The sequence below is a fragment of the Trichomycterus rosablanca genome, chromosome 18 (genome assembly GCF_030014385.1).
Source record: "Trichomycterus rosablanca isolate fTriRos1 chromosome 18, fTriRos1.hap1, whole genome shotgun sequence".
Classification (NCBI taxonomy): Eukaryota; Metazoa; Chordata; class Actinopteri; order Siluriformes; family Trichomycteridae; genus Trichomycterus; species Trichomycterus rosablanca.
Genome location: NC_086005.1, coordinates 22,157,411 through 22,170,154, shown reverse-complemented (window position 1 = coordinate 22,170,154; position 12,744 = coordinate 22,157,411). Strand labels below are relative to the sequence as shown.

Genomic DNA, 12,744 nt, shown 5'->3' with positions numbered 1-12,744 from the left:
TCTGGTGAACTGGTGGTGGAAGCTTTCTCACCTGGGTCTGCTTCAGTGGGATCTGCATCAACAAGTAAACCGGAATCGTTCGTATTTGAATCATCCATTTACCTTTGCACTTCTATGATGGGTGAATCAAATGTGTCTATTTTCAAAGACTCAAAGAGATCTCTCATATGCCAGTAGCCTATTGATTTTCCAGTCCCATCACGTGTGATTCTGTTTTTACTCTTCTAATCCAAATACAACGGACCCCCCCAGGCTTGCTGTGTCCCCCGGTTAAGAACCACAGATCTACTAGTTAATGTTAGATGGAATAAATGTTCTAGTGCTTTATAATGTACCAAAAGAGAAGCTTTAGAAAAAGAATGCAAGCAATGCAAGTCCAGGTAAACAATAACATTTCTGGCCTGAATTCTCACCCACCAGCTCATATTTCTGGCAGCTTTTGCCAAATTCTGCTAAACTAATTAAGAACGTTTCCTGGTCCTTGCACAAGGTTAAATACACAATCCTTCATAATCAGAGCAGGTCAGGTTCCTCACCTGGGTCTGCTTCAGTGGGATCTGCGTCAACAAGTGAATCGGAATCGTTTGTATTCGGATAAACCGTTTTTCTTTGCACTTTGAGAATGGACACATTTGATTCACCCATCATAAAAGACCCAACATTGGCAATAGGAAGTCATCACAATAGATCAATAGATGCCAGTAGTCTATTGATTTTTCCAGTCCCATCACGTGTGGTTCTTTTTTTTTTTAAACTCTTCTCATGGAAATGCAGCAGGACCCAGGCTCACTGATGCCCCTGAGTGGGTCGTGGCCCCCTGGTTAAGAACCACTGATCAACTAGTTAATATTAGATGGAATAAATGTTCTAGTGCTCTATAATGTACCAAAGGTGCCAGCAACTTCTCTAAACTCAGAGTCCAGTTCGCACCCATAATTTTACCCCGTTTAGGTAAACAATAACATTTCTGGCCTGAATTCTCATCCACCAGCTCATATTTCTGGCAGCTTCTACCAAATTCTGCTAAACTAATTAAGAATGTTTCCTGGTCCTTGCACAAGGTTAAATACACAATCTTTCATAATCAGAGCAGGTCAGGTTCCTCACCTGGGTCTGCTTCAGTGGGATCTGCATCAACAAGTGAATCGGAATCGTTTGTATTTGAATCATCCGTTTACCTTTGCACTGTTCAGATGGGCGAATTAAATGTGTTCATTCTCAAAGACCCAACATTGGCAATTGGAAGGTATCACAAGAGGTTTTTAATATGCCTATAGCATATTGATTTTCCAGTCCCATCACATGCGATTCTGTTTTTACTCTTCTAATTCAAATGCAGCAGGACCCAGGCTCACTGAGGCCCCCATAGAAGGCCATGGCCCCCTGGTTAAGAGTCACCGATCTGCTAGTTAATGTTAGATGGAATAAATGTTCAAGTTCTTTATAAAGCTTTTATAAAGCTCCTCTAAACTCAGAGTCCAGTTTACACCCATAATTTTACCCCGTTTAGGTAAACAATAACATTTATGGCCTGAATTCTCATCCACCAGCTCATATTTCTGGCAGCTTCTACCAAATTCTGCTAAACTAATTAAGAATGTTTCCTGGTCCTTGCACAAGGTTAAATACACAATCTTTCATAATCAGAGCAGGTCAGGTGTACACCTACTTGTCCTTCCAGTATGATTTTTTTTTTACCAGTCGGAAAGGGCCTACAGCTTTCTTTGACGCACATTGTCGTTAGCTTACATTTCACAACACACCTGCAGTCTTTGTCCTGCAGAATTTCAGGACTCGCTGGGCAGATTATGTGCTTTTCTAATAGGAGGTTATAGTTTCTGATTTCCACAATGGCTCCCTTTGTTTCTTTGTTGACCCATATTGTGCGTTTGACTTTGTTTAGTCGTCATTAAGCTTCTTGTACTTCTGTGTTCGGAGCTTTTTTGTAAAGGCTGCGAAGTCCTTCTAGGAGCGAGTAGCTCCCGCTATTATGCGCAGAGCTCCGACTTCACGATCGCCTCCAGCAGAGAGCCGGCGATTGTCTGGACCGTAACCCGAGAGCTGGGAACAGTGCGGATCATGAGAACGGGTGTGTGCGCTTAACAGTGTGTATGTGCGTGCACATGCGGTAACGTGCATGTGCGGTAACGCGTATGCACGCATGTTTGGGTGAGGGGGTCGGTCCGTAAAGTGCCGTCTTGACTTTGGATTTGAAATGGATTCCCACCTGCACGACCCACAGTGCTCCTTTGTTCCCGGCCCATGGCAGTGTGGGATAGTTGTTATTCGAGAGGCAAGGGCTGGTCATCACAAACTTTGTCTTTCAGAGTAGAGATGGTAAACTCCTGCTATCTGGTTTCGCTGTGCCAGAGTCTTGACTCCAGGGAGCCGAGTTCCCTCTCTTGAGGTAGTACGAGTGTTCCGTGCCTCTCGCTTGTTTGTTTGTATTCTGTACTGTAGTTACCTCTGTACGTACTGGAACCGGTTTTGTGCAGTTGAATTTATCTTACATTTTTGAATCTCTAGAAGCGATTTTGCTTTGTGCTTGTAGTTGAATAGTCCTGGTGCCACACAGCATTACTTATCTAATAAAAAATTAGAACGGCTTTTGTAGCCAGTTAAAGATAAAATGCTTTTAGCCGTAAGCTCCTATTGGCCGTTTTTTATAGAGGTATAGAAGTGGGGTATATTCCACTAGCACACCAGCGCTGGGATTCTAAACTCTCCGAGTTTGAATATCATCTCTGCTACCGATCGGCTGGGTGCCTCCTAGTTAGGGCTGGGCGATATGGCTAAAAAATTTAAATTCTGAAGCTCTGATTGGTTTATACATCTGAATCTCTTGAATCAGAGTTGTTTTGCCCACAGAGTGAGTCAAATGAATGAATCTTTACCATAGATAAGAGCACAGTTTTTTTTATTCGATTCCAATGAATAATTCGTCTGAAAAGAGTCGTTTCTGACTCATTGACTCAGTGATTCAGTTTCCATGCTCATACGCGAAGGAAAGCGTTCCGCTTAGCGCTTTTGTGTTTTAAACGTTCTCAAATGGTAACCTGTGTATTCTATGCATGCTTGATATATCGAATATGGTCATTTTCAACATCGTGTAAAAAGTATAATCAAATATATCGATATTTATGATATACCGCCCAGCCCTACTCCTGGTACAACTGGCAGTGCCTGCAGCATACAAAATTGGCCACTAGTCTGCTAGGTGTAATAAGACCAGACTAAAAAGGGTGCTGGTTAGTTGTCCAAGGCGAAATGGAGGAATGTGGAGATCAGTACGTGACTTCCTTAAATAAATTTGTGTGCTTTTATGTGTTTTATGTCTTAATCTTTTCTGTTAATTTTCTTTAATTTCTAAAATTTTTTAAGAACTTTTTTTATTTGTATACATTAATTTGCACTTTTTTTAAAGTGTATAAATCCATATATATATTATATATATATATATATTTTTTTTTTCTTTATGCTTTTTCTCCCTTTTTAGCGCGTCCAATTGCCCGATTGCGTCACGCTTCCTCTCCACCAATGCCGATCTCTGCTCTGATCGAGGAGAACGAAGCTAACCCACGCACGCCCCCTCCGACACATGGGCAGCAGCCGTATGCATCTTATCACCTACACTTTGACGAGTGCAGTGCAGCTTGGCGTTGTGTACGGGGAGACACACCCTGAGAGCACTCTTTTCTCATCTCTGTGCAGGCGCCATCAATCAGCCAGCAGAGGTCATAATTGCACCAGTCTGACAGAGAGAGACCCCCAGCCGGCTTAGTCCCGCCCATCTGAACAACAGCCCATGGTTGTTCATGTGGCCGCTCAGCCTCGGCCGGCAGGCAGAGCTGAGATTCGATACGATGTATTCGAGATCCCAGCTCTGGTTCCAGCGTGTGTGTTTACCGCTGTGCCACCTGAGCGGCACACTAAATTGTTTTTAAAAAAGTTTATTTTCATACAAGACATCAACATGTGTCTGTAAAACCAGCAAATGGTAAATATAAGCCCCCTCGTTGCATAAGGACAACTTGGAAGGTGAAGCATTTCTAAACGAAACCAACCGTCCAACTGTTTCACACTCTTTAATAGATCTAATATCAACTACCAACCAGCAGCTGTATATTTAAGTATAAGTGTTAGTTTCTGTTGCACTATGAATGTTCTTGCGGTTCTCAGAACTTAAGCTCACTTCTCCTCTGTGTGCACGGTGCTTCAAACAAGGCTGGGTTGAGCAAAGGAAGTCTTCAGTTTCCGGTTCCCCGGTTTGTTATTGTTACACTACCGCTTACTGTGTAACTGTGTATCTGAAAAATGCCAGAGGGGCGCACACCATTGATTTAGCTTTTAATTAAAGATGGAAACTGGCCACAGCTGCTCTAGCCTTGTTCCTGACCTCCCTTCAACATGTGGGCATTCGGAGCCAAACGGGTGGTAAGGTTTTTCATCTCTCTCTCGAAGCGTTCTCCCCCCCCCCCCTCGGGTTAAGCTTCTCGACCCTTTCTGACACGGCAGGCTGGCCGGGGTTTTTCCCACCACCAGCACGTCAAACATAATCAGTTTAATGAGATTTAAAGTGGCAATTTAGATTTTTATCAACTGTAATCTTTACCGTACTGTTACCGGATTCACATTATTAAAAGCTAATGGGTACAGTGTTCCTTTTTCTCAAGGATTACTTTTATTTATGTCATTATAACAGATGTACAGTATAATAAATGTTATTGTTTTGGTTTTCTTTAAGTTTAAGTGATACAGCACTTTTTGTTTTAGGACAAGAATCAAGGGATAGCTAGCCAAAGTCAGAAACACTAACTCTACTGTCCCACTGATTGGTTATTATCCAACATGAGCAGGTGGGAAAATGCACCCTGACCTTGATCCGTTGATCCCTCTGTTTGATTGGCCTAAGTCTTGGACTCTTTTGAGCACTACTCTGCACAATGGAGATATTTCTAGGTCGGGGATAAGTAGCGATTTTGTTTGAGTATGAATACACCCTCTTTTGACAAAAACAGTTTCTGCTGGTACATGTTGGATTGGTTTGTTGTTCAGGATGCATACCTGCCCGAATGAAATGAAATTGAATTTTTATCAGCTGCTCTATTCAGGCGGATCTGGTTTCACTGGGAAACACTGGGCACAAACCAGGAATACCCTAGACATTGCACCAGTTCATAGCAGGGTTTTATTTATTGATTCTTTCTGTGCGGCCTGGACCGTGTACTGGTCCACGGCCCGGTGGTTGGGGACCACTGATTTACGCCACCGAGATTTGAATCCGGATCTCAGCGGTGGTGGGCTAGACTGCTGCGCCACCCAAGTGCTACACTATTAGTTTTATTTTAGGAATCATGTAATGGAATGCTCACCTTTTATACCCCACCCTTCCCAGTCACTAGCTCACCATGGGAAATAAGCAAATATGTCTGCATCCTGTTAGACATACTCAAGTGAGACATACTCAAGGCATCATTTGAGATGGAGAGGTCAGGTATATGGTTACATTTACAATTGCGGACAATTAGTGGACACTTTTATCCAAATCCACTTACAATTGGGACAGAATACAATGCAAGCAAGTGAGGTTTAAAGATCTTGCTCAGGGTTTTGCATTTTCTCCCCTTTTTTCTCCCTTCTTAGCGCGAGTTGTGTCATGCTTCCTCTCCACCAATGCCGATCCCTGCTCTGACTGAAGAGAACGAAGCTCACCCACGTCCCCTCCAACATGTGGGCAGCAGTCGTATGCATTTTGTCACCTATACTTTGACGAGTGCAATGCGGATCAGCACTGTGTACGGAGAGACACACCCCGACAGCTCTTTTTGCGTCTCTGTGCAGGCGCCATCAATCAGCCAGCAGAGGTCGTAATTGCATTAGTTATGAGAGAGTGTCTTTATCCGGCTTTTTTTTAATATCCCACCCCTATCTGAACAACAGGCCAATCGTTGTTCATGTGGCTGCTCAGCCCAGCCGGCAGGGAGAGCTGAGACTCGATACGATGTATTCGAGATCCAAGCTCTGGTTCCAGCATGTGTTTTTACTGCTGCGCCACCTGAGCGGCCATCACCAGCTTCTTTAATTATCCTGGTTTACTCTAAACTACACTTAATTTAGCTGCCTATGCTACAACTGAACATCATCAAGATCATAGAAATGGAACATAGAAAGTGTGTAAACTTGGTTAACTTGGCTTTCTTAATTAGTGTAAGCATGGAATAGCTAACCAACGTTGCAGACACACAGGTCAGTGAGCATTTAAGAGGGACAAAAGCCACCAGCGAATCTCACCGTGAAGGAAACAAACTGGTTCTGGAAATTTATGATTGGCGCCACTCTTCCACAAACCCCCCACTGGGATTCCTGAGCTTACTGAAGCAGATTTCATTTAAAATCATTTTGAGGTGCTGAGCTCATCCACACAGTAGAAAGTGTTACAGGCTTAGACTGTTGGGACTTCTTATCATAACATCCTCTGCTACAAGGCAAGGGCATTCAGTCTAAAGCTTAACCCCTGCTTTTGCAATCCATGGGTTGAAATAGAGGCCTCCGTTAGCTCTGCTTACTCAGCTCCTCACTCACCTCATGTACTCATGGGGCCCTAGGTATGGTACATCTCAATCCATTCCACTCTAATGTAACATTGACTGACCTGAGAATGAGTAGTAATATCACTGAAACACTGCTTTGTTGTACTATGAATAGAGTTTTCATAGCTTGCGTTCACGTGATAAACCAGGATTTTTGTTTATTGCTCTGGTTATAGCCGAGACATGGAGAACAAGGAGACGCTCAGAGGGCTGCAGAAGATAGAGGATCGGCCCGAGGAGCGCATGATCCGAGAGAAGCTCAAGGCCACGTGTATGCCAACCTGGAAACACGAATGGCTAGAGAGGAGGAATAGAAGAGGACCAGTGGTGAGACACAACAGACACTTCATTCATCAGTTATTTCAACATCACTACTTCATAAGTTTACTTTAATTCCTCTGCATTTCCTGTTCTTCTAGTCAAACTGCCCCTATTGCACTTGGTGTCTATTGAACTCAGAGGCCATTTCCAATCCACATAAAAAAAAAAAAGAACTGATCTAAATCTGTAGGTTTCTAGAACCAAATAATGTGGTACTGTGTGGTACAAAACTGCCGTCACAAACGGCCTACCCATTGGGAGGTGGACTTCCAAGTGCTGGTCCCAAACCTTACTCACTTTCTTAACCGCTTATCCAATTAGGGTCACGGGGGGAGGGTTGGTGGTGTTGGAGCCTACCCTAGCTTTTCAATGGGCGCAAGGCACACAGTAACACCCTGGACGGGCCTCCAGTCCATCGCAGGGTATACACACACCCATTCACCTATAGGGCAATTCAGTGTCTCCAGTGTTTGGACTGTGGGAGAACATGCAAACTCTTCACAGAAAGGACCCAGAGCATCCCGCCTGGGAATCGAACCCAGGACCTTCTTGCTGTGAGGCGACAGTGCTACCCACTGAGCCGCCGTGCCACTGGTCCCAAACCAGTATAAAAAAAATATAGGACTGATGCTTTAGGAAGGGCATCCAGTGTAAACACAGTGCCAAATCAGGTATGCAGACCATAATGATCCACTGTGGCACCCTCATAAGCTGGTCTGACCAAAATATTGGATTGCAGTGGGTCAGGTTTACTCAGAATCAATGGGCGCAGTATGGTAACACCCCCCCTGGACAGGTCACCAATCCACTGTGCTTTCTCAGCCACCCCACTGTCCTCAAAAATAGCCAATAATGTCAATGTGTAGACGCCCAACTGGCCAATAGTAGCACTTGGGATTCACACACTGGATCCCAGCAGTATTGGACTAGCGCTGTTGACTGCTGCGCTACCCAAGTGCCTGTGTGCCAGTGCATAAGATATAATGTTAAACGACAGATTGGATACCTGGTGTAGCTTGCTTATGATGGCATTGTCAACAATCAATTATATTAGTCAATAAATAGCTCCTAAAAATGGTCAAAATTAAAAACCCAGATGCTTTTTTATAGATGAATGTGTGATAGGGCAAACATCATTTCTTTTAATTTAAATTTATTTCTAATTTAAAAGATCAGCACTAGCTAGACTGTCATTGAGTGGCCCTAGTAGATGTGTGTAGATCAAAATAATGGTGTATATACTCCACTTAGGTTGTGAAGCCAATCCCTTTGCGACCAGACAGCAGTGAAGTTGGTCAACCAGCGCTGGAGACTGGCAGTGACAATGTAAGCTCATCTTCCTCTCAGAGTAAAGGACGGCGCAGTCCTTCCCCTGGTCCATCTTCCTCGTCCTCCAGCTCTTCCAATTTCTCATCTACCAGAATGGCTAGCAAACCAGAGTCTCCGGGTGTACGCAGGAAGAGGGCATCCCCAGTTCCTGTGAGCCTACTTACATAATCTAGCACACATGACTGATTGAATCATTATTGATATTTATTATTACTTATGGATTTATGGATACTTCTGGTTTGTGTAGTTTCAGAGCGGCAGGGTAACGCCCCCTCGGCGAGCTCCGTCACCCGACGGCTTCTCCCCTTACAGTCCGGAGGAGACCAATCGCAGGGTAAACAAGGTCATGAGGGCTCGTCTGTACCTGCTCCAGCAAATAGGACCTAACTCGTTTTTGATTGGAGGAGACAGCCCTGACAATAAGTACCGTGTCTTCATTGGTCCTCAGGTAAGCATCACATTCTGAGGGTCAAAAGTTGAATGCAAATGCTAATGTAAAGTTTGCAGCATGGTGTTTTTCCACCTTTTTGGACTGACTGAGCTTCCTAGGTCACGTGGCTCACATGGACTTGACACAAGGAACCTGGACTAGACCAAAATGGTTAACGTTATTGCAAGTGTATTCAAGTGAAAAATGCATAACAAACTATTTGTTTATCAGACATGCAGCTGTGGTCGAGGGGCTTTCTGCATCCACGTGCTTTTCGTCATGCTGAGAGTCTTTCAGCTGGAGTCGTCAGATCCACTTCTCTGGAGAAAGACCCTCAAGAACTTTGAGGTGAGATGAAGCAGCACAGGGCATGAAACCTATTGCTCTATACAATACTCTCAAACTGAAAATTCTTGCACATTTGTGGTCAGCTCATCATGAGCTTGTTAGTCATTCATTCAGGTTTAAGTTTTTACTGCTGCTTTATCCTGTTCTGGGTCATATTGGGTCTGGTTTCCATGGAAACACGGTACACAATTCAGTAACACACCCTTGACAGGACGCCAATCAATCCTTCCACCTAGTGCTGGGTGGTATGATGGTACATTCAGTATACCGTCCTTGATTCCTCATACTGTATGGATTCCTCTGACTGTATGGACGTAGCCAGTTGTGTTTGTGTGTACATGCCCAACTGGCTGATTGCACAGCTGGGGATTCAAACCCTAGATCTCAGCAGTAGACAGACATCCCATGCCATACCCATGGCTGTTAATATGGAGTTGCTGGTCTAGTTGCTCCACAACATCCTCTTCAAACCACATACACAGGCATGGTCATGCTGGATGGGCCGTTTTCCAAATTGCCTCCACATACTTTGAAGCGTACTATTTATTTTTATACACTTATTTATACACACTTTAGCAATATATGTAGCTGAAACACCTCAACTTAAAAATGAGGTGTGTCTTGTACATGTTTCTATGCTTTGGTAGACTGTATTTTTCAGCCAGATAATCACAGTACTGATTGCTATAGCTTTTGCCACTTTGGTGAGTCTTAAAAGTAGTTTTTCATTAGATCCACATATTTTGGAAATATGGAAACATGCATACTACTTCCAGATGTTATGGACCCCTGCTAGGTGGTGATCTAAGGGTACACAATGGTGTAACAGAGAGACAGTGGGCAGTGGTAGCTCAGTGGTTAAAGTACAGGACTAGTAACTGGAACCCCACATCTGCCAGGTTGCCACTGTTGGACCCTTAAACAAGGCCCTTAACCCTCATTAGCTTGCAATGTGTACAATGCTAAAACTGTAAATGTAAAGAGAGTGTGGAGCTTGCTGGAAATGAATGACACGGTTGACACCAATATATTTTAATGGGATTTTATTGAACAAAAAAGATGACTGGTAGACTGATAAACAGTGCCAAAGAAAAAAAGAAACAAAAGTGACTTCCCTAATGGGTGGTTCATAAAAGTCCTTCAAAGTGAGGTGTACAAGAAGTTCAAAAGTTTATATTCATAAATCAAACAAAGCTTTAGTATCAAACATTACCCAAACAGCAAAGCATTAACTACTGTTGGCATCCAACAATCACACTTAAGCTAACTGCAATGTACTAACTTTAGTTCACAAGCTCAAACATTGTAGTATTACAAACAACAAACTCTTTCTAAACTTCCATTCCAAAATTGGCTATTCGACTACACAGTGAGCCCAAGCCGGCTAGATCTGGCTCAAGCTACTAAATCTTATACTTCTGTAGACAACTGGTTGTTTAAAGTGGGTACCATTATAGGCACTAAGTCACCTCATACTGCTGCATAAACAAAAAAAATATGCAACGTCTACATCTCTTAATATGTATCTGTTGGTCATCTCGTGTTTAGGTGGAGAGCCTCTTTCAGAAGTATCACAATCGGCGGAACTCTCGCATCAAAGCCCCCTCTCGCAGCACCATCCAGAAGTTCGTTTCACGCATGTCCAACTCCCACACCAACAGCACCTCCACCTCCTCACCCTCCAGCAATGAAAGCAGGTCAGTACTGGATTGACTGAGACACTGTGCCAGATTTGAGCAGTAAAAATGGGTGGAGAAGCATTAAATATGCTTAAAGCCTAGAAAGAACTACTGAGCCTTCTGGTCAAAACATGTTTTCATGCTGTAAGTTTTATATAGCTTTGGAGTTTGATAGTCAAATGTTTGCTGCAAAGACAAATTTAAATGGAAACGAAAGTACTTTTTGTATGTTTACATCCAGTTCAGTTTTTTGTGAGATTTGCAGTGGTCAGTATCTAGGAATTAACAGTGGTAAACCGGCGACAGGGTCATGGGCGGCCAAGGCTCATTGATGCACGTGGGGAGCGAAGGCTGACCCGTGTGGTCAGATCCAACAGACGAGCTCCTGTAGCTCAGATTGCTGAAGAAGTTAATGCTGGTTCTGATAGAAAGGTGTCAGAATACACAGTGCACCAGAGTGGTGACCAGTCAGGGTGCCCATGCTGACCCATGTCCACCGCAGAAAACGCCAACAATGGGCACGTGAACATCGGAACTGGACCACGGAGCAATGGAAGAAGGTGCCCTGGTCTGATGAATCACGTTTTCTTTTACATCACATGGATGGCCGGGTGGAGGCAGTGTGATGCTTTGGGCAATGTTCTGCTGGAAAATCTTGGGTCCTGCCATCCATGTGGATGTTACTTTGACACGTACCACCTACCTAAGCGTTGCTGCAGACCATGTACACCCTTTCATGGAAACGGTATTCCCTGATGGCTGTGGCCTCTTTCAGCAGGATAATGCACCCTGCCACAATCCAATCGAGCATCTGTGGGATGTGCTAGACAAACAAGTTCGATCCATGGAGGCCCTACCTCACAACTTACAGGAGTTAAAGGATCTGCTGCTAACATCTTGGTGCCAGATACCACAGCACACCTCCAGGGGTCTAGTGGAGTCTATGCCTCGACGGGTCAGGGCTGTCTTGGGAGCTAAAGGGGGACCAACACAGTATTAGGAAGGGGGTCATAATGTTATGCCTTATCGGTGTATATTATGCAGGTCTTGTTCTAAATTTGACTCCGTGTTTAGATGCTGAATTGCAGTAAAATGAGACCCGCAATTCTCATTAAATGCAAGAAGGTTCAGCTGTGGAGAGCAAAATGCACACTAAGTTGAGTTGAGTTCAGTGCCCAGAGTAAAACTCGAGTTAAATACATTGTGACTGTTGGATCTGTGTTTTTTTTCTGAAGATTTACTGCTACCATGCTTTTGTACACATTTGGATATTTATACAACAGGGATTCTCAAGCTGCAGCCTGGGAATCATGTGCAGCCTGTGCGTGATAGAACGAGGTGTGGCCTGCCCTTTTATATTATTGGCCTATTCCTGTGTGTTAATGCATGTGTGCTACTTTTAAAGCTGGCTTTAAGCCACAACTAATAAAAAGGCTTAAAACGAGTATATATAGTTTTTCTCTTGGTGTATTATTTTTCTTGTGTATTTTTATATTAAATTCATTCAAGTGTTTCAATCAGTGAGGTTGGACCTGCTTGTTTTGCACTTTTTAGGTATACTGGGCCATAAGAAGTGAATTCCAGTTGGGATGTTGCTCTAATCCTGTGTTAGTTTTGGGAAGTTAATAATTATTTATACTAAGATGTGATCTGATTGGTCAGTACTCATTCTGCTGCAGTGCTGGACATATGCCAATCATGTCTGTGTGGGTGCCCGACTGGCCGATAGCACCGCTGAAATTCAGTATCAAAGAATGCTGATTTATTGATAGTTTTTTAAACACTATTTTGTCTTGTCCATCTACAGTATGAAGGATGAGGAAGAGCAGATGTGTCCGATCTGTCTGCTGGACATGCTGGACGAGGAGAGTCTGACCGTGTGTGAGGAGGGCTGCAGAAACAAGCTGCACCATCATTGCATGTCTATATGTGAGTCCATATACACAATCTATACTGATTTACCTACAGACACACCAATACCAAAATCTTTTGCTGTATTATATTAATGCTGCACCATGGTACATATGATCAAAAGTATGTGGACACT

General features: G+C 43.6%; 1 protein-coding gene across 1 annotated transcript in view; it reads left to right on the top strand.

The window, feature by feature from the left end:
- Window positions 1–12,744, top strand: part of map3k1 (mitogen-activated protein kinase kinase kinase 1, E3 ubiquitin protein ligase) — a 61,523-nt gene that overhangs the window by 24,402 nt on the left and 24,377 nt on the right. Inside the window, exons 2-7 of the mRNA XM_063014076.1 lie at window positions 6,767–6,917; window positions 8,163–8,390; window positions 8,488–8,688; window positions 8,902–9,018; window positions 10,567–10,715; window positions 12,505–12,626. Of these exons, the coding sequence (XP_062870146.1) occupies window positions 6,767–6,917; window positions 8,163–8,390; window positions 8,488–8,688; window positions 8,902–9,018; window positions 10,567–10,715; window positions 12,505–12,626 (968 nt within the window). The remainder of the gene's footprint in view (window positions 1–6,766; window positions 6,918–8,162; window positions 8,391–8,487; window positions 8,689–8,901; window positions 9,019–10,566; window positions 10,716–12,504; window positions 12,627–12,744) is intronic.